The sequence below is a fragment of the Tachyglossus aculeatus genome, chromosome 10, assembly GCF_015852505.1.
Source record: "Tachyglossus aculeatus isolate mTacAcu1 chromosome 10, mTacAcu1.pri, whole genome shotgun sequence".
Taxonomy (NCBI): Eukaryota; Metazoa; Chordata; class Mammalia; order Monotremata; family Tachyglossidae; genus Tachyglossus; species Tachyglossus aculeatus.
This window is the reverse complement of record NC_052075.1, coordinates 30460621-30486849: the sequence shown is the minus strand read 5'-3', so window position 1 is coordinate 30486849 and position 26229 is coordinate 30460621. Positions and strand designations below refer to the sequence as shown.

At 44.9% G+C, this 26229-nt stretch overlaps 1 protein-coding gene across 1 annotated transcript in view; it reads right to left on the bottom strand.

Moving 5' to 3' along the window:
* IMMP2L (inner mitochondrial membrane peptidase subunit 2) overlaps positions 1 to 23287 on the bottom strand; it is an 893637-nt gene extending 870350 nt beyond the window's left edge. Inside the window, exons 1-2 of the mRNA XM_038752433.1 lie at positions 23089 to 23287; positions 13492 to 13628 (exon numbers count right to left, since the gene is read on the bottom strand). Of these exons, the coding sequence (XP_038608361.1) occupies positions 13492 to 13626 (135 nt within the window). The 5' untranslated portion in view covers positions 13627 to 13628; positions 23089 to 23287. The remainder of the gene's footprint in view (positions 1 to 13491; positions 13629 to 23088) is intronic.
* Positions 23288 to 26229: the final 2942 nt, after the last annotated feature.

Below are 26229 nucleotides of genomic sequence, written 5' to 3'. Positions count from 1 at the left end.
AAACCAGCATCAGTTAAAAAAAAACCCAAAATTTAAAAAAGCTTCACTTCTTATGACTTATAAACCCTTATCCATGATAGTTTAAAAGCCAATTATTTAATCTGATGGAACAGCTCAGCACCACTATCCAAGATGAGGTCCTTACTTCAGTCCTGCAGGTCAGGACTCAGTCTTGTTCAGATTAGAGAAGCAGCGTGGCTTCGTGGAAAAAGCACGGGCTTGGAAGTCGGAGGTCGTGGGTTCTAATCCCGGCTCTGCCACTTGTCAGCTGTTTGACTTTGGGCAAGTCACCTAACTTCCCTGAGCCTCAGTTACCTCATCTGTAAAATGGGGATTAGGACTGTGAGCCCCATGTGGAACAACCTAATCACCTTCTATCACCCCCTTAGAGCGCTTAGAACAATGCTTCGCACACAGTAAGTGCTTAACAAATGCCATCATCATTATTATTATTATTACAAACTAACCAAATGCTAAATGTGTATAAACTGAAGCTATGGAAACTTTCTAGGAAGAGGAGTCCCTATAAAATGTAGGAAATCTTCCTTCCTTGGAAGATAATGAAAAGGGGATTTTTTTTCCTCTTTTAATAATAATAATAATAATGATGGTATTTGTTAAGCGCTTACTATGTGCAAAGCACTGTTCTAAGCGCTGGGGGCATACAAGGTGATCAGGTTGTCCCACATGGGGCTCACAGTCTCAATCCCCACTTTAAAGATGAGGTAACTGAGGCACAGAGAAGTTAAGTGGCTTGCCCGAAGTCACACAGCTGACAAGCGGCAGAGCCGGAATTAGAACCCATAACCTCTGACTCCCAAGCCCGTGCTCTTTCCACTGAGCCATGCTGCTTCTCTTTCGCTATGGATGTTTCATTTTGGGGTAAGAGAAATAACGAAGTACATGCGTAGGCTTGGTCTGAGTCAAAATAACCCAACAGTGTAAAGTCAGCCCAGGAAAATTGCTAAAACCATGTTTATATTCTTCCCCCAACCGACTAGATTTTAAACCCAAGACTACTGAGTGTTTAGAACACCAGGACATTCATTCATTCATTCAATTGTATTTATTGAGTGCTTATTGTGTGCACAGCACTGTACTAAGCGCTTGGGAAATACAAGTTGGCAACATATAGAGACGGTCCCAACCTGACAACGGGCTCACAGTCTAGAAGGGGGAGACAGACAACAAATCAAAACATGTGGACAGGTGTCAAGTCATCGGAATAAATAGAAATAAAGCTAGGTGCACATCATCAACAAAATAAATAGAACAGTAAATATGTACAAGTAAAACGGAGTAATACATCTGTACAAACATATCTACAATCAGAGATCACCGCTGACTGTATTAGAATTTCCTAATACATCAAAACCACTTATTTTCAGCCTGAAATACAACCTCAAGTACTGGCTTCTGACCAACTCCTACCCGATGGCAAGCACTCCTTACGCAAAGTCACCGCTCTTCATTTTTACAATTTTCTAACAGCTGATTAAAATGTAATCCTCTAAAGGCTAACAAGCACACGTCTTTTCCGGCATCGCTAACACTCAATCGCGGATTCCATCTTGTGCGAGCAGGCCTCTGAGCTCATCTTAATCTCCGGCGCTAAATCCCCTTAACCGGGTCCCGCTGGCCGCCCGTCAGGACGGCCTTCCCGCTGCCACCCTCAATTTGAACAGCTCCCCGGTCTCCGTTCCCCAGCCTCAGCCACTCCCCCTCTTCTTATTTTATTTTATTTTATTTTATTTTATTTTATTTTGTTGGTATGTTTGGTTCTGTTCTCTGTCTCCCCCCTTTTAGACTGTGAGCCCACTGTTGGGTAGGGACTGTCTCTATGTGATGCCAATTTGTACTTCCCAAGCGCTTAGTACAGTGCTCTGCACATAGTAAGCGCTCAATAAATACGATTGATTGATTGATTGATTGATTGATTCTCCATCTGGCTTCTTCAGCCTGATTCCCTGGGACGCGGTCGTTTGAATTCATTGTCAATCGTATTTCTTGAGCGCTTACTGTGTGCAGAGCACTGAACTGAGCATTTGGGAAGCACAGGTTGGCAACATAAAGAGACGGTCCCTACCCAACAACGGGCTCGCGGTCTAGAATGGCCTGCTTCCACTTGAATCTCAAATTGTTTAAGCCAGGCCTCTATCTATTTATTTTATTTTGCTGGTATGTTTGGTTTTGTTCTCTGTGTCCCCCTTTTAGACTGGGAGCCCACTGTTGGGTAGGGACTGTCTCTATATGTTGCCAATTTGTACTTCCCAAGCGCTTAGTACAGTGCTCTGCACATAGTAAGCGCTCAATAAATACGATTGATTGATTGATTTTCCCTCCTGAACCCCGCTCCTCCTCCTGTCTTTCCCACCGTCAGCTGTTTCCATAGGTGCCAATTCATGCTACGGAGGTGGAGAAACCAATATTTTTGCTCCCACAGCCTAGGTTTTTTTTTTTTTTAATGGCATTTATTGAGCGCTTACTATGTGCAAAGCACCGTTCTAAGCGCTGGGGGGGATACAAGGTGATCAGGTTGTCCCACGTGGGGCTCACGGTCTTCATCCCCATTTTACAGATGAGGGAACTGAGGCTCAGAGAAGTGAAGTGACTTGCCCAAAGTCACACAGCGGACAAGTGGCAGAGCCGGGATTTGAACCCCTGACCCAAGGGCTTCCGTGAAGGCTGCAGAGAACTAAAAGGATTGTTTCTGATCTATTTGCTCTTCCCAGCCTGAGTCCTGATCTCATTCCACTTTCTTTGTCCAAAATCCAACTCCCTTTGATCTCACACTCATAATAAAACCTTGGTCCAAGGTTGTGCATCACAGTGACTCTCCCTATCTCCCTTGGATTAGTATTAATCATATTTATTGAACATTTACTGTGTGCAAAGCACTGTACTAAGCACTTGGGAGAGTACAATATACCATCAAACACATTCCCTGACCCCAGCCAACTCACATATTAGACCCCTCTCTTATCCATCCTCATGTCACCGTCATCTCTAACTCCTGCTTACACTTTCTCAGCTTGTGAGTGGACTGCTGAGATATTCATTCACTCATTCCATCGCATTTATTGAGCGCTTACTGTGTGCGGAGCACTGTACTAAGCGCTTGGGAAGTACAAGTTGGCAACATACAGAGACGGCCCCTACCCAACAACGGGCTCACAGTCTAGAAGGGGGAGACGGACAACAAAACAAAACATGTGGACAGGTGTCAAGTCATCAGAATAAATAGAAATAAAGCGTAGATGCACATCATTAACAAAATAAATAGAGTAGAAATATGTACAAATAAAATAAATAGAGTAATAAATCTGTACAACCAGATTTTGTTGGTCCCTACCCAACAATGGGCTCACAGTCTAGAGAAGCAGCGTGGCTCAGTGGAAAGAGCACGGGTTTTGGAGTCAGAGGTCATGGGTTCAAATCCCGGCTCTGCCAATTGTCAGCTGTGTGACTCTGGGCAAGTCACTTCACTTCTCTGTGCCTCAGTTACCTCATCTGTAAAATGGGGATGAAGACTGTGAGCCCCCACCGTGGGACAACCTGATCACTTTGTAACCTCCCCAGTGCTTAAAACAGTGCTTTGCACATAGAAAGTGCTTAATAAATGCCATTATTAATTAATTAATTAGAAGGGGGAGACAGACAACAAAACAAAACATGTGGACAGGTGTCAAGTCAACAGAATAAATAGAAATAAAGCTAGATGCACATCATTAAGAAAATAAATAGAACAGTAAATATGTACAAGTAAAATAAATAGAGTAATAAATCTGTACGAACATATATACAGACTGTGAGCCCCCCGTGGGACAATCTGATCACCTTGTAACCTCCCCAGCACTTAGAACAGTGTTTTGCACATAGTTAAGCACTAAATAAATGCCAGGCTGCAAGCCCATTGTTGGGTAGGGACCGCCTCTATATGTTGCCGACTTGTACTTCCCAAGTGCTTAGTACAGTGCTCTGCACACAGTAAGCGCTCAATAAATACGATTGAATGAATGAATGAATTATAATAATAATAATAAAATAATAATTTTGGTATTTGTTAAGCACTTACTATGTGCCAAACGGGGGCCAATGATGATGACAATGAGGCAACCACTTTCCTTTCTTGGTTTCCTCACCTACATCTCTTTGCAGAATCAAAAATACTTCAGACCAAGTTAACTTCTACTCGGGTCTAGATTAGACTCCCACCAGAGTCTAAACGCTCTACTGTAATCATCCACTACCCCCATCATCATCATCATCATCAATCGTATTTATTGAGCGCTTACTATGTGCAGAGCACTGTACTAAGTGCTTGGGAAGTACAAACTGGCAACATATAGAGACAGTCCCTACCCAACAGTGGGCTCACAGTGAGCCCGTCTTCTAGACTGTGAGCCCGTTGATGGGTAGGGACCGTCTCTATATATGTTGCCAACTTGTACTTGCCAAGCACTTAGTACAGTGCTCTGCACACAGTAAGCGCTCAATAAATATGATTGAATGAATGAATCTGCTTACCATCAGCCCCCCTCATGTCACCAAACCTCCACTGTGCCTCAGAAGTTTCCCCGGCTAAAGAGACCAATATCAACCTATGGCCTTACATGGCGGGGAGCAGGGACTTTCTGAGTCATCTGTGAAAGTTCACATGTTGAGAGTGTCTCTAGAATGCTAACTGATGAAGACAAATTACAGAAGAATACACAGAGAAGCAGCGTAGCTCAGTGGAAAGAGCCCGGGCTTTGGAGGCAGAGGTCATGGGTTCAAATCCCGACTCTGCCAGTTGTCAGCTGTGTGACTTTGGGAAAGTCACTTAGCTTCTCTGTGTCTCAGCTACCTCATCGGGAAAATGGGGATTAAGACTGTGAGCCCCCTGTGGGACAACATGATCGCCTTGTAACCTCCCCAGCGCTTAGAACAGTGCTTTGAACATAGTAAGCGCAAAATAAATGCCATTTAAAAAAATCTAATACAATGATTCTATGGGAATCAATCAACCAGTGGTATTTATTGAGCACTTATTAGTGCAAAACACTGTACTAAATACTTGGGAAAGTACAATATAATAGAGTTGGTAGGCATGATCCCTGTCTACAAGGGGCTTACAGACTAGGGAGAACAAGAGACAGAGATGAAAATACATTTCAGATAGGGGAATACTGAAGGAAGGAAGTTCATTCATGCATTCATTCATTCAGTCGTATTTATTGAGCACTTACTGTGTGCAGAGCACTGCACTAAGCGCTTGGGAAGTACAAACTGGCAACATCTAGAGATGGTCCCTACTCAACAGCGGGCTCACAGTCTAGAAGGGGGAGACAGACAACAAAACAAAACATACTGACAAAATAAAATAAATAGAATAAATATGTACAAGTAAAATAAATAAAGAGTGATAAATATGTACAAACATATATACATCCACGGGGGAAAAAAATGCCCTCCAAGACGTGCCCCTGATGAAAACTCAGTGATAGAGAAGAAGCCCACTCCTAAATCGAACCCATTGGTGGTATTTATTGAGCGCTTACTGTGTGCAGAGCACTGTACTAAGCACTTGAGGGAGTACAAGCTCATCCCAGGTGCCAGCAAATAAAATAAATAGATAAAATAAAAGGTGTCTCCCCCTTCTAGACTGTGAGCCCATTGTTGGGTAGGGACCGTCTCTATATGTTGCCAATTTGTACTTCCCAAGCGCTTAGTACAGTGCTCTGCACACAGTAAGCGCTCAATAAATACGACTGAATGAACAAATGAATGAATGAATAAAATACGGCTTATAAAAGGGAGCAAAGAGTTTACATGAAAGAAGTAAACAAAAACCCATAAAAGTACATTACAAAGTTAGCACACAACAGCTGCTTCAGGTCACATATGTTCACCGCCATAAATACCGGCAAATCTATTGGAATTCTTTATTAATAATAACAACATGTTAGAGTGCCACATAACAACTACGACATCCTTAGGGGCAGGAACCTCAGGTGGGAATCTAAACCAAAGGTAATTTGAAAAGAAAAAAACCTAGTCACAAGACAATAAAGTGGGCTAAAATTAAATCTGCATTCCTTTCCCGTTACTCCCAGCCGACTCGTGAAGGGTAGAATACAGAGCAGTCGGCGCGGAATGAGACTTTAAACCAGGTGGTTTTCAGTGCAGGGAAAGTGCAAAATCAGCAGGTAACAACGAAATTCACCAACTCGGCCTCAAGTGACTGTGCATAAATCACAATATGTCTGTTTTCTTGATGTCTTCCATGCAGTCATCCTGCCAAGACGTCAAACAGTCGCAACCTGCGGGATTATTGGGCAGCATTAAATGCACTCTGGGTCCAAAACTAAATGACAGATGGGGGAAAAAAAAAGGAAAAAGGAAACTCTCTTCCTTGCCTTTAGACAGAACTTTTAATTTCCAGCTCGGCAGGAAACGGGATAATGAGTGCAAAAAGCCAGCTAGGAATCTAAGAGGTTTATTACAAATCAAGTTCTGGGGAATCATACAGATAGCTTAAAGTCAAGGCAATCACCGAACCAATAGAATTGTGCTATTGATGAATAAAAGGCTACATGCTGATTAAGTCTCACTTTCCCTCACACCCCGTGGCTTTCAAATATATTCTACATAAATCACTCTCTGAAGTCTGAGCTAGATGACGATATTCTAGAGAAAGATCTTGTGGAGTTGTCCCACTTCTGCAGAATTAGAAACGAGAGGAGGAATTCTGTTTTACAAATGAAATTCCCGTTTAAAAAATCCTTCGTTCATTCTGGTGCTTCAAATCCCTCACAATGGGCTGCCCCCATTCTTTAATTGGTATTAAGATGGACTTTCACTTACCTTCTTTAAACCTCTCATTTTATTTCTGAATAACGCACTTCCAGGCACGTTCCCTCGATTCTGAACCAGTGACCCTGCTGCGGGGGCCCTCGTTCTAACAAAACTTAAAAGTCGGGTTTGGTGGTTATTAAAAGATTCCTTGGGCAATTTCACAGAAACGGACAATTCTTTGACCAATCTAAATTCCAATTTGAGTAATTACATTCTACCTACCGATATCTGCTCTACAGTTTCAACTGCATGCAGTTCTATCTTTTACTCCTGAGTCAATCTTTTATTTGGTAATCTTGTGTCTCTTAAAAGAAAAATACAACCCTCTTCATTGGAATCCACATTTATATAAGGGTAAAAGTCACTCCTATGCATAGAGAAGCAACGTGGCACAGTGGATAGAGAACAGGACTGAGAGTCGGAAGGTCACGGGTTCTAATCCCAGCTCGGCCACTTGTCGGCTGTGTGACCCTGGGCAAGTTACTTAACTTCTCTGGGCCTCAGTTACCTCATCTGTAGAATGGGAATTGAAACTGTGAGCCCCATGTGGGACAGGGACTGTGTCCAACTTGATTTGACTGTATCACCCCAGCGCTTAGTACAGTGCCTGGCACATAGTAAGTGCTTAGCAAATACCATAATAATAATAATCAACCTCTGGAATGAAAGGACTATAAATCATCATCTCCAGGACTCAACAAATATACCCTTCTCCTCACCGGGGACCAGTAAAAAATGATGATGGGTGAGGATAATATATATAATACTTATGGTGTTTGTTTATATGCCAAGCACTGTTCTAAGCATTGGGGTAGATACAAGGTAATCAGGTCGTACCATGTGGGGCTCATTCATTCATTCAGTCGTATTTATTGAGCACCTCCTGTGTGCAGAGCACTGTACTAAGCGCTTAGCACTGTATTAAGCTCATAGTCTTAATCCCTATTTTACAGATGAGGTACCTGAGGCACAGAGAAGTTCAGTGGCTTGCTCAAGGTCACACAGCAGACAAGTGGCAGAGCCGAGATTAGAACCCACGCCCTCTGGCTCCCAAGCCCGGACTCTTTCCACTAAACCACGCTGCTTCTCCGAACAAGCGAATCGAGAAGCAAGGGGAAGACATCATCATCATCAATCGTATTTATTGAGCGCTTACTGTGTGCAGAGCACTGTACTCAACCAAACAGATAAGCAGAGACAGCAGGCATCTGGCTGGGTTATTTTGCTTGACTGGAATGAATTTGGCCAATATTTCTTGAGGCCTAAGTATTAAACAAATCCACATTTTCCCAGCGCTAACTGTTGACTGCTCACCTGGCTGTATGCTGATGCCCCTCAATCTGGGGGTCATGATCCCCAGGAGGCAGGTGGGAAGCATGAATCCATCCCGCGAGGCGAGGTCTCATTCCATCCTGCTCTGAGCCTCATCAGCCACATAATGATAATAATGATGGCATTTATTAAGCGCTTCCTATGTGCAAAGCACTGTTCGAAGAGCTGGGGAGGTTATAAGGTGATCAGGTTGTCCCACGGGAGGTTCACAGTCTTCATCCCCATTTTACAGATGAGGTAACTGAGGCACAGAGAAGTTAAGTGACTTGCCCAGATTCACACAGCCGACAATTGGCGGAGCCAGGATTTGAACCCGTGCCCTCTGACTCCAAAGCCCGGGCTCTTTACTGCTCGCCTTACCCCAGCAGGCTCACCATACCCCTTCTGGGAGTTGGGAGACAGGGGTGTTAGGGATTTGGGGTGGGGGTGGCAGCACGGGGAGTGATCCTTTTGGGGGACGGTCTGGAGAAAAAAGATCATACTAGGCTATCACTCAATGGTATTTATTGAGTGCTTACTGTGTGCAGAGAACCATACAAAGCACTTGGGAGAGTAAGCTCACTGAGGGCAGGGAATATGTCTGTTTATTGTTGTTTTGTACTCTCCTAAATACAAGAGTACAGTGTATTCTGTACACATACAGAATACATAAATACAGAGTACAGTACGCTTAGTACAGTGTTCTGCACAAGGCAAGCGCTCAAAAAATATGATTGAATGAGCACAATATAACAATAAACAGACACATTCCCTGCCTACAATGAGCTTGCAGTTTACAGTCTATGGTACTCAATCCATCAATCAGTGGAATTTACTGAGCGTTTACTGAGTGCAGAGCATTGTTCCCCTTTTATAAGCCGTATTTTATTCATTCATTCATTTGTTCATTCAATCGTATTTATTGAGCGCTTACTGTGTGCCAAGCACTGTACTAAGTGCTTGGGAAGTACAAGTTGGCAACATAGAGAGATGGTCCCTACCCAACAACGGGCTCACAGTCTAGAATGGGGAGACACCTTTTATTTTATCTATTTATTTTATTTGCTGGCACCTGGTTGGGTAGGGACTGTCTCTATATGTTGCCAATTTGTACTTCCCAAGCGCTTAGTACAGTGCTCTGCACATAGTAAGTGCTCAATAAATACGATTGATGATGATGATGAGCTTGTACTCCCTCAAGAGTGGGCTTCTTCTCTAGCACGGAGTTTATATCAGGGGCACGTCTTGGAGAGCATTTTTTTTTCTGTGGATGTATATATATATATATATATATATATATACATATATATATATATGTTTGTACATATTTATTACTCTTTATTTATTTTACTTGTACATATTTATTCTATTTATTTTACTTTGTCAATATGTTTTGTTTTGTTGTCTGTCTCCCCCTTCTAGACTGTGAGCCCTCTGTTGGGTAGGGACCGTCTCTAGATGTTGCCAGCTTGTACTTCCCAAGCACTTAGTACAGTGCTCTGCATACAGTACATGCTCAATAAATACGATTGAATGAATGAATGAATGAGAGAACAATATACCAAATTAGCAGGCAAATCCCCTGCCCATAAGAAGCTTACAGTCTAGAGGGGGAGACAGATAGTGATATAAATAATTTATAATACGTAATTTGGGGATATATTTACTTAAGTGCTGCACGGTTAAGGGAGGGGTGAATATCAAATATCCAAAGGTCACAGATCCAAGTGCATAAACGACGCAGAAGGGAAAGCGAGCCACGGAAAAGAGGGCTTAATCTGGGTAGGCCTCTTGGAGGAAATGTGACTTTAATAATTCTTTGAATGTGGGGAGAGAGGTGGTCTGCAGGAACGCTTACAACGGGTAATCAGGAGGACACAATCATGACAGTCTTCTAGACTGTGAGCCCACTGTTGGGTATGGACTGTCTCTATATGTTGCCAACTTGTACTTCCCAAGCGCTTAGTACACTGCTCTGCACACAGTAAGCGCTCAATAAATACGATTGATTGATTGACAATACAATCAGGATCAGTGAAAGGGATTTCACTCTAATCCCTAGCATACAGCTGGCCAAGAAAAAGAAAAAAACTAGGGGCTTATCAGCAGCTACTTTGTTAATTGTTGATGTGAGCCCCTTGTTGGGTAGGGACCGTCTCTATATGTTGCCGACTTGTACTTCCCAAGCGCTTAGTACAGCGCTCTGCACACAGGAAGCGCTCAACAAATACGATTGAATGAATGAACGGGCTGTGGAAAGGATAAGGGCAGGAGACAAGACCTGTGTAGTATCTCTGGGAGCTTAGAACAGTGCTTTGCACATAGTAAGCGCTTAATAAATGCCAAAAAGAAAATACCATTGACTGACTGATAGGGAAGCAGCATGGCTCGGTGGAAAGAACACGGGCTTTGGAGTCAGAGGTCATGGGTTCAAATCCCGGCTCTGCCAATTGTCAGCTGTGTGACCTTGGGCAAGGCTCTACACATAGCACTTCATAAACACTGTTACTACTACTCACTCTACTAATCAATCGTTTGTATCTAATGAGCGCTTACCGTGTGCAAAGCAATGTACAAAGCACTTCGGAGAGTACAATATAACAGATTTGGTATACAGGTTCCCTGCCCATAAGGAGCTTACAGTCTAGAGGGGGAGACCGACATTAAGATAAATAAATAATAATAATAATTCAATGTACAAAGCACTTTGGAGAGTACAATATAACATTTCGTATACATGTTCCCTGCCCACAAGGAGCTTACAGTCTAGAGGGGGAGACCGACATTAAGATAAATAATAATAATAATTATGAAATTTATTAAGTGCTTACTATGTACAACGTACTGTTCTAAGCACTGGGGTGATTACAAGGTGATCAGGTTGTCCCACGGGGGACTCACAGTCTTAATCCCCATTTTCCAGATGAGGTAACTGAGGCCCAGAGAAGTGAAGTGACTTGCCCAAAGTCACAAAGCTGACAATTGGCGGAGCTGGGATTTGAACCCATGACCTCTGACTCCAAAGCCCGGGCTCTTTCCACTGAGCCCCGCTGCTTCTCTAAGCATGCTGGCTGCAAGCAGGAGTCCTCCTGGCATGAGATGGGACCCTCAGGGCAGAGGAGAAAGGCCAGGAGTAAGAGATTCATTCATTCAATCGCATTTATTGAGCACCTACTGTGTGCAGAGCACTGTACTAAGCGCTTGGGAAGTACAAGAGATGCAGCGCCAGGGCCACAGCATGAGTCCTGCGGTAATGAGCAGCTACACAGCTGAGTTGCCACTGCAGCCATGGCCTCCCTGGCTATTTGGGCTCAATGGAAAGAGCCCGGGATTTGGAGTCGGAGGTCATGGGTTCAAATCCCAGCTCCGCCAATTGCCAGCTGTGTGACTTTGGGCAAGTCGCTTAATGTCTCTGGGCCTCAGTTCCCTCATCTGGAAAATGGAGATTAAGACTGTGAGCCCCCCGTGGGACAACCTGATCACCTTGTAACCTTCCAGGCACTTAGAACGGTGCTTTGCACATAGTAAGCGTTTAACAAATGCTATTATTATTATTATTATTATTATTATTACCAGCGGATCCTGACAAGCCCAGCCTGGCCCAAGAGCGACACACCTGTGTGGTCCTGCAGGGACGTGATCAGACTGGGGGGAGGCAAGCGGCTCGATGACTCCACGGAGGGCCGGATGGGATGCCAGCACCCCATCTCAGTGAACTCTCCCAGCGCTTACTACAGAGCTCCGCACACAGTATAAGCGTTGGGACAAGAAGCAGCACAGCTCAGTGGAAAGAGCATGGCCTTTGGAGTCAGAGGTCATGGGTTCAAATTCATTCAATCGCATTTATTGAGTGCTTACTGTGTGCAGAGCACTGTACTAAGCGCTTGGGAAGTACAAGTTGGCAACACATAGAGACGGCCCCTACCCAACAGTGGGCTCACAGTCTATCAAATCCCAGCTCTGCCAACTGTCAGCTGTGTGACTTTGGGCAAGTCACTTCACTTCTCCGTGCCTCAGTTCCCTCATCTGGAAAATGAGGATTAAGACTATGAGCTCCCTGTGGGACAACCTGATCACCTTGTAACCTCCCCGGCGCTTAGAACAGTGCTTTGCACATAGTAAGTGCTTAATAAATGCCAAAAAAAATACCATTGACTGATAGGGAAGCAGCGTGGCTCGGTGAAAAGAACACGGGCTTTGGAGTCAGAGGTCATGGGTTCAAATCCCAGCTCCGCCAACTGTCAGCTGTGTGACCTTGGGCAAGTCACTTAACTTCTCTGGGCCTCAGTTACCTCACCTTGAAAACGGGGATTAAGATTGTGAGCCCCAAGTGGGACAACCTGATCACTTTGTAACCTCCCCAGCGCTTAGAACAGTGCTTTGCACCTAGTAAGCCCTTAATAAATGCTATTACTATTATCATTTTGAGCCCGCTGTTGGGTAGGGTCCGTCTCTATATGTTGCCAACTTGTACTTCCCAAGTGCCTAGTACAGTGCTCTGCACAGTAAGTGCTCAATAAATATGATTGAATGAATGAATGAATGAATGAATGAATGATTATTATTAAAGGGGTGGTGGATGCATAGGACGAAGCTTACCTCCTTTTGCACCTTTGGGTTCCTCTTCCTTTCCCTCCTTTATTCTTCTTCCTCCCTCCCCCCTTCCTTCCCTATTCCCACAAAAGTCCGCTCTCTTGCTGTACCCTCATTAATGATGAAAAGTTGGCACTCCTGCTCTTAGGAGACAGGGTAAAATAAAATAGGAAGTGATTGGGTGGGGCAAGTGGGCATTGGTGTCCTGCCCTGCGGTGGGGAGTAGCTGGACATCTTGGGGAGGAGACAGCCTTCTGCTGGGGCCAATGCAGGCCAAACTGAACAAACCCCAGCCTTGGCCCAGTCCCGGCATGTGCTCCATGCCCTGCCATAGCCCAGGCTAGTTGGAATCACCAAGAAACACGGGACTCCCTTCTCGTGGGGGGCACTGACTCCCAAAACAGGGCATGGATGAGTGGGCAGGGATTCCTTTAGGCTGCTGGAACTTATAGATCCAGTTCCCCCTTGGAAACCTCACGTTTGAGTCACTGAAGGCCCAAGGGGCGGCTCAGGAGGGCCCTGGCCCACAGGAGTTGCCATGGCTTGAGGGAAGGGAACTGCAGAGATGCCAGAGCCAGTTTGAGTCCAGCCCAATCCAACTGAGGGGTTCAGGTCCATAAGGACTTGAGCTGAGCAGCGATAAGATCACAGGGAGAAACAAGGTGGTTATGTCTGAGGAGGAACAGGGGGCTGAACTTGCTAGCTCCATTCAAGTGCCATTCCGTGAGGGAAAAGAGGTTCATCCGTTACCTGCATCGATGTTCCCTCCACTCTCGCCACACAGGCCACTCGATCCAGGAACGTCACAGTCACCGGCACGGCTACGAAGAAACCTTTCAGGAAGGCCTTGGCGGACCTTCTTCCGAAGCCTTGAGCCTGGGCCATATCTATAACCACACACAGGGAAACAAGGAGAAAGATCTGTCACAAAAAAAAAAAAACAACAGGACTATTTTGGAATTCCAGCACAAAGTTTTTAATATGAAATCAATCATATTTATAGCGCTTAGTGTGTGCAGAATAAAACATAATGCAGTTAGTAGACAGAGTCCCTGCTCACAACAAGCTCACAGTCTAAGTGAAAGCATCATTTAGGAAACTGAGAGCAATAATCCAAACTGGATACAATTAAATCTGAAAGGTTAATGAACCTACAAGCAAGGACAAATTACCTCACTTCTCCTCCCAACTCACTCCCACTCTCAACCCTTGGTGCTGTTAAGATAATGTTTGATGCAAAATACCAACAGCCGGCCCATTCACTCCGCCCAACTGTTTACTCCAATTTGTCAACATAAGGCTCCACCAGTGAACCACGGAGAAACTTTCGGAATGGAAGGCAGAAATAATTAGAGAATGATAAATTTAGATAAAATAATAAGCATTCCACAATTAAATGCTTCCCTGATGGTGGTGCCTGTGAAATCCATGATCCAAATAGAAAAATCACCCTGCCCCTGAAGGAAATAAACGTATATAATTATCCACGTCCATTGAACAAGTCAAAAAAATACAGCACTAGTCTTTCATGCCAGAGAGGCAGGGATCCAACTTGTACTTCCCAAGCGCTTAGTACAGTGCTCTGCACAGAGTAAGTGCTCAATAAATATGATTGAATGAATGCATCTAGACTGCCTGATGCCAATGGGTGGGGTGAGCAAGGGCCCCGCCCCCCCTTTGTGCAGACATCACCTTGGTAGGAAAACAATAATTGTGGTAGTTCTTAAGCGCTTGCTATGTGCCAAGCACTGTACTAAATACTGGGGTAGATACAAGATAATCTAGACTGTGAGCCCGTTGTTGGTAGGGGCCGTCTCCATTTGTTGCCGATTTGTACTTCCCAAGCTCTTAGTACAGTGCTCTGCACACAGTAAGCGCTCAATAAATACGACTGAATGAATGAATGATAAGATAATCAGGTTCCACATGGAGCTCACGGTCTAAGTAGGAGGAGGGACAGGTATTGAATCTCCATTTTGCCGAGTAAGAAGCAGTGTGGCTCAGTGGAAAGAGCCTGGGCTTTGCAGTCAGAGGTCATGGGTTCAAATCCCACTCCGGCAACTGTCAGCTGTGTGACTTTGGGCAAGTCACTTAACTTCTCTGCGCCTCAGGTACCTCATCTGTAAAATGGGGATTAAGACTGTGAGCCCTCCGTGGGACAACCTGATCACCTTGCAAACTCCCCAGCGCTTAGAACAGTGCTTTGCACATAGTGAGTGCTTAATAAATGCCATCATCATCATCATAAATCACACTCTTTTCAAAGGGGTCTTCTTTTCTTTTTTACAAAGTGATGAATAACTTCAAAATTAAGATGCAAAAAGAAAGATTACAGAAGGAGGGTTAAGAAACATCATGGCACAGAGCTGCTTAAGAGCACAGGACTGGAGTCAGACGACCTCTCCCAAGCAGTTAGCATAGTGCTCTGCGGACAGTAAGTGCTCAGTAAATATGACTGATTGCTAATAAATTATGACTAATTTATTATTATAATTAATATTATTATTTATTATGACTAGCCGGGATTAGAACCCAGGTCTGCTGACTCCCAGAACAGTAGGCCACTGTCCCCAGAGTGAGCCATCGCTTTGAACCACCCATCATCTCAAGTTCAAGCACTATTGTGTGGCTGGCCGAGCCAGCAAAGAGGAACTCAGAAGTGCAGGCGGGACAAAGTCCCTGTAACCATAACCACTAGACAACCCGGGCCAGGAATACAACAGCGGGTGTCCCTCGCCCCCCATTCCAACTGAACAAGATATAGAGATAGGGGAAGGGGGGCGGGCAGAGATTGGACAAGCAGAAACAGGAAACCCGAATGGCCCAGAGGGACAGGTGATAAATACCGGCCACCTCCGACTATCTGAGCAGCGGATCCAAACGTGAAGCGCGGGAGGCCCGCTCTGTCTGCACCAAGAGCCGTGGGACAAGTGACTGTCCTCTGAATGCTAGTGGGGCTGGAAGCTGGGGCACTTTGCCACGGGTTTGTAACACACAAATACACTCCTTGGGTGCTTTGCCACGTGCAAGTAACACATAAGTGAATTGCTCCCAAGTGGGAAGCGTTCGTGTGTGGGAGCTAGATGCTTCGACACGTGTGAGTAATGGATAAGTGAATTCCTCCCGAGTGAGGAGGTCGGGCCTAGGTGCTTCACCACGTGCAAATAACACATAAGTGTAGAGAAGCCGCGTGGCTCAGTGGAAAGAGCCTGGGCTTTGGAGTCAGTGGTCTTGGGTTCAAATCCCGGCTCCGCCGGTTGTCAGCTGCGTGGCTTTGGGCAAGTCACCTCAATTCTCTGTGCCTCAGTTGCCACATCTGTAAAATGGGGATTGACTGTGAGCCCCCTGTGGGACAATCTGATCACCTTGTAACCTCCCCAGCTCTTAGAACAGTGCTTTACACATAGTAAGCGCTTAATAAATGCCATTATTATTATCCCCTTCTAGACTGTGAGCCCGTTGTTGGGTAGGGATCATCTCTATATGTTGCCAACTTGTACTTCCCAAGCGCTTATTACAGTGCTCCGCACACAGTAAGTGCTCAATAAATACGATTGAATGAATGAATGAATGTATTCCTCCCAAAAGGGAAGTTCAATTTGCCACCTGTGAATAACTACAATAAGTGTATTCCTCCCAAAAGGGAAGTTCAATTTACCACGTAGAATAAATCTGGCCTTGCTCAGCCTTTCTGACTCCAGTCTCTCCCTCTCCCCGGACCGATGCTCAAACCCATCCCCACTTGACAGGTGACGGTCACGCTCCTTCGGAAACGCGGTTCCCCAAGATGATCCATGCGGACTGTGGAAGGGACCCAGTGCCTCTCAATCAATCCATCACCGTGAAACTAAATCCCCTGGCCTCCCACTGGGTTAGCCCTGCCGACCTAGTCCAGGGGAGCCAGTGACCCAGGGCTACCTCTGGCCACGGATTAGCCCCTCATGATTGACCAGAGGGGTCCGGCCCGGGGATCTAGCTCAGAACTGGGCTGTTAGAGAACACACAAGCATCTTCTGCACCCTCCAATCAATCAAACAATAGGATCCACTGAGCTCCTTCTGTGAGCACTGTACTGTGGTTGGAAGACTACAGCGAAATTAGTAGATATGATCTCTGCTCTAACCTCCTCCCTGTACCTCGTTCTCACCTGTCCCACCGTCGACCCCCAGCCCACGTCCTCCCCCTGGCCTGGCATGCCCTCCCTCCGCACATCTGCACATTCTATTTATTTTATTTTGTTAATATGTTTTGTTTTGTTGTCTGTCTCCCCCTTCTAGACTGTGAGCCCGTTGTTGGGTAGGGACCGTCTCTATATGTTGCCAACTTGTACTTCCCAAGCGCTTAGTATAGTGCTTTGCACACAGTAAGCGCTCAATACGATTGAATGAACAAATGAATCCGCCAAACAAGCTCTCTTCCTCCCTTCAAAACCCTACTGAGAGCTCACCTCCTCCCAGAGGCCTTCCCAGACTGAGCCCCCTTTTTCTCTCTTCCTCCCCACCCCCCGCCCTACCTCCTTACCCTCCCCACAGCACCTGCATATATGTTTGTACAGATTTATTACTCTATTTTACTTGTACATATTTACTATTCATTTTATTTTGTTCATATGTTTTGTTCCCTTCCCCACAGCACCTGTACATATGGTTGTACATATTTATTATTCTATTTATTTATTTTATTTGTACATATCTATTCTATTTATTTTATTTTGTTAGTATGTTTGGTTTTGTTCTCTGTCTCCCCCTTCTAGACTGTGAGCCCACTGCTGGGTGGGGACTGTCTCTATATGTTGCCAACTTGTACTTCCCAAGCGCTTAGTACAGTGCTCTGCACATAGTAAGCGCTCAATAAATACGATTGATTGATTGATTGATTTTGCTGTCTCCCCCTTCTAGACTGTGAGCCCACTGTTGGGTAGGGACCGTCTCTATATGTTGCCAACTTGTACTTCCCAAGCACTTAGTACAGTGCTCTACACACAGCAAGCACTCAATAAATACGATTGAATGAACTGAATGAATGAATCTAGCTTTATTTATATTTATTCGGATGACTTGGCACCTGTCCACATGTTTTGCTTTGTTGTCTGTCTCCCGCTTCTAGACCGTGAGACCGTTATTGGGTAGGGACCGTCTCTATATGTCGCCAACTTGTACTTCCGAAACGCTTAGTACAGTGCTCTGCACACAGTAAGCGCTCAATGAATACAATTAAATGAATGAAAAAGTAAGATTGACAGTAAAATCAATAACAGTAGGGGGACACAACAGAGTATAAAAATCTGAAAGTAGCAACTACAGGGCCTACCTCAAGCTTAGCAAGGTACTTGTTACACACTAAACATTTACCAAGCACTCACCATCATGATCACCTTGAAGAGGAATTCCATGCTTGGTGCTTTCCACAACCAGGCAATTCCCGTTTGGAACGGTTCAGTTTGCTGAACAGAAAGGAAGTCCCCAGCCTTAACATCCTTTATAGGAATGTGACTTACTTCAGCTGACTCTAATGGGAGTTATGTGTGCCTGTGGAGAAGGATACAGACCTCTAAATTGCCCATAATCTAATATTCCTGCCTGGAAGGGATGCAGCTGCAGGAAGGCTCTTGAAAATACTACGTTTAAAGTAAGTAATCCGACTCGGGCTTTTTAAGCAATAGTAATTTTTTCTATTCCGTTGTGCCTCACTTGACACATCTCGCACCAATGATACGTGACACATTCTGCCCTGGGTTCCAGTATTAATGGCACGATATTGTAAGCAGGCAGCAACATTTGAATAGAGAAACCAGTGAACTTTCATGCCAAGTCCCAATCCTGCAATATTATCTACAACCCAATTTAACAGGAATCCTTCATAATAATAATAATGATGGCATTTGTTAAGCACTTACTATGTGCAAAGCACAGTTCTAAGCGCTGGGGAGGATACAAGGTGATAAGGTTGTCCCACGTGGGGCTCACAGTCTTAATCCCCATTTTACAGATGAGGTAACCGAGGCACAGAGAATGATAATAATAATAATGCCATTTATTAAGCACTTACTATGTGTAAAGCATTGTTCTAAGCGCTGGGGAGGTTGCAAGGTGACCAGGTTGTCCTATGGGGGGGCTCACAGTCTTAATCCCTATTTTACAGATGAGGGAACTGAGGCCCAGAGAAGTGAAGTGCCTTGCCCAAAGTCTCACAGCTGATAGGTGGCGGAGCCGGGATTTGAACCCATGACCTCTGACTCCCAAGCCCGGGCTCTTTCCACTGGGCCACGCTGCTTCCAACTAAGTGAAGCTCTTCTCAGTGACAATATCTTTCACCAAAGGCCTGAAACAACTTCACTACCTGCTAGTGCACTGCTTCCAGAAGAGAATGAACGCTATTTAAAATAAGGATTTCCTACTAATGATAAATAAGCATTTATTGAGCACTTACTATGTGCAAAGAACTGTTCTAAGTACTACAGCCTAGCCTGCACTCTTTGCTCCTCTAACTCAACCTAAGCTCTGTACCTCTATTTTATCTCTCTCCTCACCAATCTCTTGTTCACATCCCCCCCTCTGTACCTCTATCTTATCTCTCTCACCACCAATCTCTTGTTCACAACCCCTCTCTGGCCTGGCACTCCCTCCATTCAAATCCAACAGACCACCCCTCTCATCAGCTTCAAAACCCTTCTAAAAATCACACCTTTAAAAGGCCTTCCCAAAGTCCTCATCTCCCTTCCTCACCCTCCCTTCTTCATTGTCTGCAACTATGACCCTGAAGCACTTGATATTCACCAATATTCACTTGATATTCACTTATAATCTCCTAGCCCCCAGCACTTATGCACATATCCTTCGCCTCTCCTGCCTCCCTTATCTGTTATTTATTTTAAATCTTTCTCCCCTTCAGGGCAGGGATCACACCTACCTACTCAGCTGCATTGTAGTTTCCCAAATACAATACAGTGCTCTGCACACAGTAAGCACTCAACAAACACCACTGATTAATTGATTGATTGATTGATTAAAAAGAAGCAGGAAGGAGGGAAGAGGGCCAGGTCCTTTCCTTCATACTTTTTCCCAGCCCTGACAGTCACAGGGAGCCAATGCTGGTATCTCCTATTTTAGGTGGAAATTGAAAAAGTAGCTGAAACTGCACAGCATACTTCATCATCATCATCAATCGTATTTATTGAGTGCTTACTATGTGCAGAGCACTGTACTAAGCGCTTGGGAAGTACAAATTGGCAACATATAGAGACAGTCCCTACCCAACAGTGGGCTCACAGTCTAAAAGGGGGAGACAGAGAACAAAACCAAAGATACTAACAAAATAAAATAAATAGAATAGATATGTAGAAATAAAATAAATAAATAAATAAATAGAGTAATAAATCTGTACAAACATATATACATATGTACAGGTGCTGTGGGGAAGGGAAGGAGGTAAGATGGGGGGGATGGAGAGGGGGACGATACTTCCAAATGATAAAATAATAATAATGTTCGTATTGCGGATGAAAACTGTGAGCCCCCTGTGGGACAACCTGATCACCTTGTAACTTCCTCAGCGCTTAGAACAGTGCTTTGCACATAGTAAGCGCTTAACAAATACCATCATTATTAATATATCCTAATATACCATCATTATACCATATCATTAATCATCATTATACCATATCATTAATATACCATCATATAGCACTAACTATATGCCAAGCACTGTTCTAAGCGCCGGGGTAGATGAGCCCGCTGTTGTGTAGGGACCGTCTCTATATGTCGTCAACTTGTATTTCCCAAGCGCTCTGCACACAGTAAGCGCTCAGTAAATAGGATTGAATGACTACAAGGTCATCAGTTTCATTCATTCATTCAATCAATCGCATTTATTGAGTGCTTACTGTGTGCAGCACACTGTACTAAGCGCTTGGGAAGTACAGGTTGGCAACATACAGAGACGGTCCCTACCCCACAACGGGCTCACAGTCTAGGTTGTCCCACGTGGGGCTCACAGTCTTCATCCCCATTTTCCAGATGAGGGAACTGAGGCACAGAGAAGTGAAGTGACTTGCCCAAAGTCACACAGCTAACAAGCGGCAGAGCAGGGATTAGAACCCATGACCTCTGACTCCCAAGCCCGGGGTTTTTCCGCTGAGCCACGCTGCTTCCCTTGAGGAGGGATTTCTTCCCTGATCATTGAGGAGGGATGGATTCTTCTGTCTGGTTCAAGAGAGAGTGAAGGAAAAAAAAGAATCCAGGGTCAGGCAGTGACAGTGACTAGTTTCACGGTCCAGTCTAACCCATAGTTTTCTCAGGGGCTTGAAGTCACAAAGACACTCTCACAACCTATATAGTAAGCACCTGTGTTAAGGTGTTAAGTTGCCATGGTGCATCAACAGCCGGGCCACCTTACGGACACTTCGAGGCGTTGTGGCCCTATAATCAACCGATACTTACGGAGAACTCACTGTACTAAGCGCTTGGGCGAGAACAATATACGAAACGCAGCGTGGCTTAGTGGCAAGACTAAGGGGTCGTGGGTTCTAATCCCGGCTGTCTGCTGTGTGATCCTGGGCAAGTCATTTCTCTGTGCCTCAGTTACCTCACCTGTAAAATGGGGATTAAGACTGTGAACCCCACGTGGGACAACCTGATTACCTCGTATCTACCCCAGCGCTTAGAACCATGTTTGGCATATAGGAAGTGCTCAACAAACACCATCATCATTATTATTATTATTATTAAGAGTTGGTAAACAGGTTCCTCCCTTCAAGGCCCTACTGAGAGCTCACCTCCTCCAGGAGGCCTTCAAAGACTGAGCCCCTTCCTTCCTCTCCCCCTCATCCCCCTCTCCATCCCCTCCATCTTACCTCCTTCCCTTCCCCACAGCACCTGTATATATGTATATATGTTCGTACATATTTATTACTCTATTTATTTATCTTACTTGTACATATCTATTCTATTTATTTTATTAGTATGTTAGGTTTTGTTCTTTGTCTCCCCCTTCTAGACTGTGAGCCCACTGTTGGGTAGGGACTGTCTCTATGTGTTGCCGACTTGTACTTCCCAAGCGCTTCGTACAGTGCTCTGCACACAGGAAGCGCTCAATAAATACGATTAATTGATTGATTTCCAGCCCACAGGGAGCTTAGAGAAGGAGAGCAAAGTCAGGAGTTCGACATTTCTAGAACTCAGTCACGACTCACTGCTCAGACGTACAGCTTGGGGCTCAGAGGGGCCAGATTTTTTCTGGGACTGGCTTTTCTCCAAACGGTTGAGTGGTGCCAGTTGAGGAGCACTCCTTGCTGTTGGGAGACAATCCGACCCACAGCTGCAGCTTCTGCCATGGGAAGATTTACGGCAACTGAACTCATCATAAGGCCAGGTTTTCCCATTAACTTGGAGCTTCCTAGAGGTCACGTTTTACTCCGAACTCTTCTGGAATAATAATAATGGTATTTGTTAAGCGCTTACCATGTGCCAAAGCACTGTTCTAATTGCTGGTAGATACAAGGCAATCAGGTTGTCCCACTCAGGAACAATTCCTCATGTACAAATTGGTTGACAAAGGAGCCGTTTCATTCATTCGTTCATTCAATCGTATTTATTGAGCGCTTACTGTGTGCAGGGCGCTGTACTAAGCGCTTGGGAAGTACAAGTCGGCAACATATAGAGACGGTCCCTACCCGACAACTGGCTCACAGTCTAGAAGCAGCGTTGGCTCAGTGGAAAGGGCCCGGGATTTGGAGTCAGAGGTCATGGGTTCAAATCCCGGCTCTGCCAGCTGTCAGCTGTGTGACTTTGGATAAGTCACTTAACTTCTCTGGGCCTCAGTTACCTCATCTGTAAAACGGGGCTTTAAACTGTGAGCCCCCCGTGGGAGCTGATCACCTTGTAACCTCCCCAGTGCTTCAAACAGTGCTTTGCACATAGTAAGTGCTTAAATACCATCAATATCCAGCGCTTAGAACAGTGCTTTGCATATAGCAAGTGCTTAATAAATGCCATTATTTATTATTAGAAGCGGGCTCACAGTTAGCAGAGATGAAAGTGCTGGGTGACCTGCAGTCCACCTCCCCCCAACACGAAGAATCAATCAATCAATCGTATTTATTGAGCGCTTACTGTGTGCAGAGCACTGTACTAAGCACTTGGGAAGTACAAGTTGGCAACATACAGAGACAGTCCCTACCCAACAGTAGGCTCACAGTCGATAAGGGGGAGACAGAGAACAAAACCAAACATACTAACAAAATAAAATAAATAGAACAGATATGTACAAGTAAAATAAATAAATAGAGTAATAAATATGTACAAACATATATACATATATACAGGTGCTGTGGGGAAGGGAAGGAGGTACCTGGAGAGCTGGTCCAGACGGCCAGAGTGAAAATTCAGGATCCCTCCTGCTCCTTGGTGGTGTCCACACTGGCAGACAAGACCCCTTTGCAGTCAGGGGTGGGCCAGCTATTTAGAGGCCTTTTCTAAAGCAAAAGATTTTCCAGGTGGTCTACCAGGTTTCCAAATGAAGAGATAAGATGCTGGAAAAGTAGGAAGTGCCTAATGGGAAAATGTTAAGCCCCAGCAGTCTCTCTGAGCTGAAATATCCCCTCTGACTCTGCAGAGTTAACAAAGCCCCTTCCTGGGATGGGAGGGGAGCGATGGTTAAAGAAGGGAAGTGGAGACCACCCTCTATCCACCCCTCCTGAATCCTCTCCCGGGAAGGAATCACTGCCGGAGGTTTGGCTGCTCCTCAGTCCGTGGAAAAGCAGCGCGGAGCCCTGGAAGTTGCACCAGGACATCAGAGGTCCAACGGCAGAGTCGCCGGGAGTTCCCGCACTGTCCCAGCCCAGAAGAGCAGGGAAGTAGTGGTGTCTAATGGATAAAGCACGGGTCTGGGATCCAGAATGACTAGGGTTCTAGTCCCGGCTCTGCACCTGTCTGCTGGGTTACCTTGGACAAGTCACCTAACTTCTTTGTGCCTCAGTTACCTCATCTATAAAATGGGGATTAATCAACCAATCAGTCGTATTTATCGAGTGCTTACTGTGTGCAGAGCACTGTACTAAGCGCTTGGGAAGTACAAGATGGCAACATATAGAGACGGTCCCTACCCAACAGTGGGCTCACAGTCTAGAAGGGGGAGACAGAGAGCAAAACCAAACATACTAACAAAATAAAATAAATAGAAGATATGTACAAGTAAAATAAATAGAGTAATCATATATACATATATACCAAAAAGGGTACGCTTTTGGTGGAGGAAATCTTCCCTTTCGAGTAAACTGCTGGAGCTTTTATGGTTTTTGCTCATGTCAATGAGGAGAGGGAAGAGGAAAAAGAGGAGGAAGAGAGAAATGATGGTATTTGTTAAGTGCTTACTATGTGCCAGGCACTGTACTAAGCACTGGGGTGGATACAAGCAAATCAAGTTGGACGCAGTCCCTGTCCCACGTGGGGCTCACAGTCTCAATCCCCACTTTCCAGATGAGGTCACTGAGGCCCAGAGAGGTGAATAACAATAATAATAATGATGCTGGTATTTGTGAAGCGCTTACTATGTGCCAAGCACCGTTCTAAGCGCTGGGGTAGATACAAGGTCATCAGGCTGTCCCACATGGGGCTCACGGTCTTCATCCCCATTTTACAGATGTGGATTAAGACTGTGAGCTCCGTGTTGTACCTCCCAAGTGCTTAGTACAGTGCTCTGCACACAGTAAGCGCTCAATACGACTGAATGAATGAATGTGGGACATAGACTGTGTCCAACCTGATTATCTTACATTTAACACAGCACTTAGAACATGGCCTGGTACATAATAAGAGCCTAACAAATAATTTTTAAAAAGCAAGCAGGCCCACTATCATTTAGACCACGGGCATCAATACCCAGGAGCCCGCAGGACCCCCATGTGCGGCCCACCTGAAATTTCAGGAAAATATTTTTAGATAATTAGCTAGCAGAACTCATCGGAATTGAGATGTGCCCTGTCTGAGAGATCCCACAGCTGGCAAAAATAGTTCTGTCTGTTCATTTAGAACAGTGCTTTGCACATAGTAAGCGCTTAACAAATATCAAAATTATTATTATTATTCATTGATTCGATCAAAATTGATCAACAGCTGGCCAGCACTAGGACTGCTACTGTTCACTTTTGTATCCGTGCAATTATTAATAATAATAATAATGTTATTTGCTAAGCACTATGTGCAAAGCACTGTTCTAAGCGCTGGAGGGGGGACACACAAGGTGATCAGGTTGTCCCAGGTGGGGCTCACAGTCTTAATCCCCATTTTACAGATGGGGTAACTGAGGCACAGAGAAGTTAGGTGGCTTGCCCAAGGTCACACAGCTGACAAGTGGTGGAGTCGGGATTCGAACCCATGACCTCTGACTCCCAAACCTGTGCTCTTTCCACTGAGCCACGCTGAATTGATGACGGTGTTCATTAAATTTCCTATTTATTGCTAAAGAAACCCATATTTTTGAATAACTCATCTCATCATTGAGAAGCAGCGTGGCTCAGTGGAAAAAGCATGGGCTTTGGAGTCAGAGGTCATGGGTTCAAATCCTGGCTCCACCACTTGTCAGCTGTGTGATTTGGGCAAGTCACTTAACTTCTCTGGGCCTCAGTTCCCTCATCTGTAAAATGGGGATGAAGACTGTGAGCCCCACGTGGGACAACCTGATCACCTTGTAAATTCCCCAGCGCTTAGAACAGTGCTCTGCACATAGTAAGTGCTTAATAAATGCCATTATTACTATTATTATTATTATTATCACTGTTATCAATAAAAAAAGCAGTATGTTCACCAGCCTGGGAGCCGGAGAACTTGGGTTCTAGTCTTGGCTCCACAATTTGTCTGCTCTCTGACCTTGGGCAATTAACAACTTCTCTGGGCCTCAGGTACCACATCAAGCGCTTAGTACAGTGCTCTGCACACAGTAAGCGCTCAATACGCTTGAATGAATGAATCTGTAAACTGAGAATTAAATCCTCCTCCCTCCGACTTTGACTGTGAGCCCCAGGCGGAACAGGAACTGTTTCCTTGTACCTTTTAACTGCCCCCAAAGCTTAAAAAATTAAAGGAAAAAATGCATGCTGTCCTCACACAGATGGATTTCTGGTCATGTGGCCCACCACTGAAAACACCTGGACACCCAGGATTTATAATAATAATGGCATTTATTAAGCACTAAGTACTGGGGGAGGTTACAAGGTGATCAGGTTGTCCCACGGGGGGCTCACATTCTTAATTTCCATTTTACAGATAAGGTAACTGAGGCACAGAGAAGTTAAGTGACTTGCCCAAAGTCACACAGCTGACACTGAACCTCAGGCTACCCTGCTCTTGCTCTTCAGGCGGAAAATGGACCTCTACAGGATTAGATTTTCCTATTTCCTGGGTGGTTTTCCACCAGGAAATTGGGCTGAAGGCTGTAATGTTGGGCTGTAATAAAGCTTTTAATGTGTCCTCAGAGAGTCTAGTGCAATTGCTG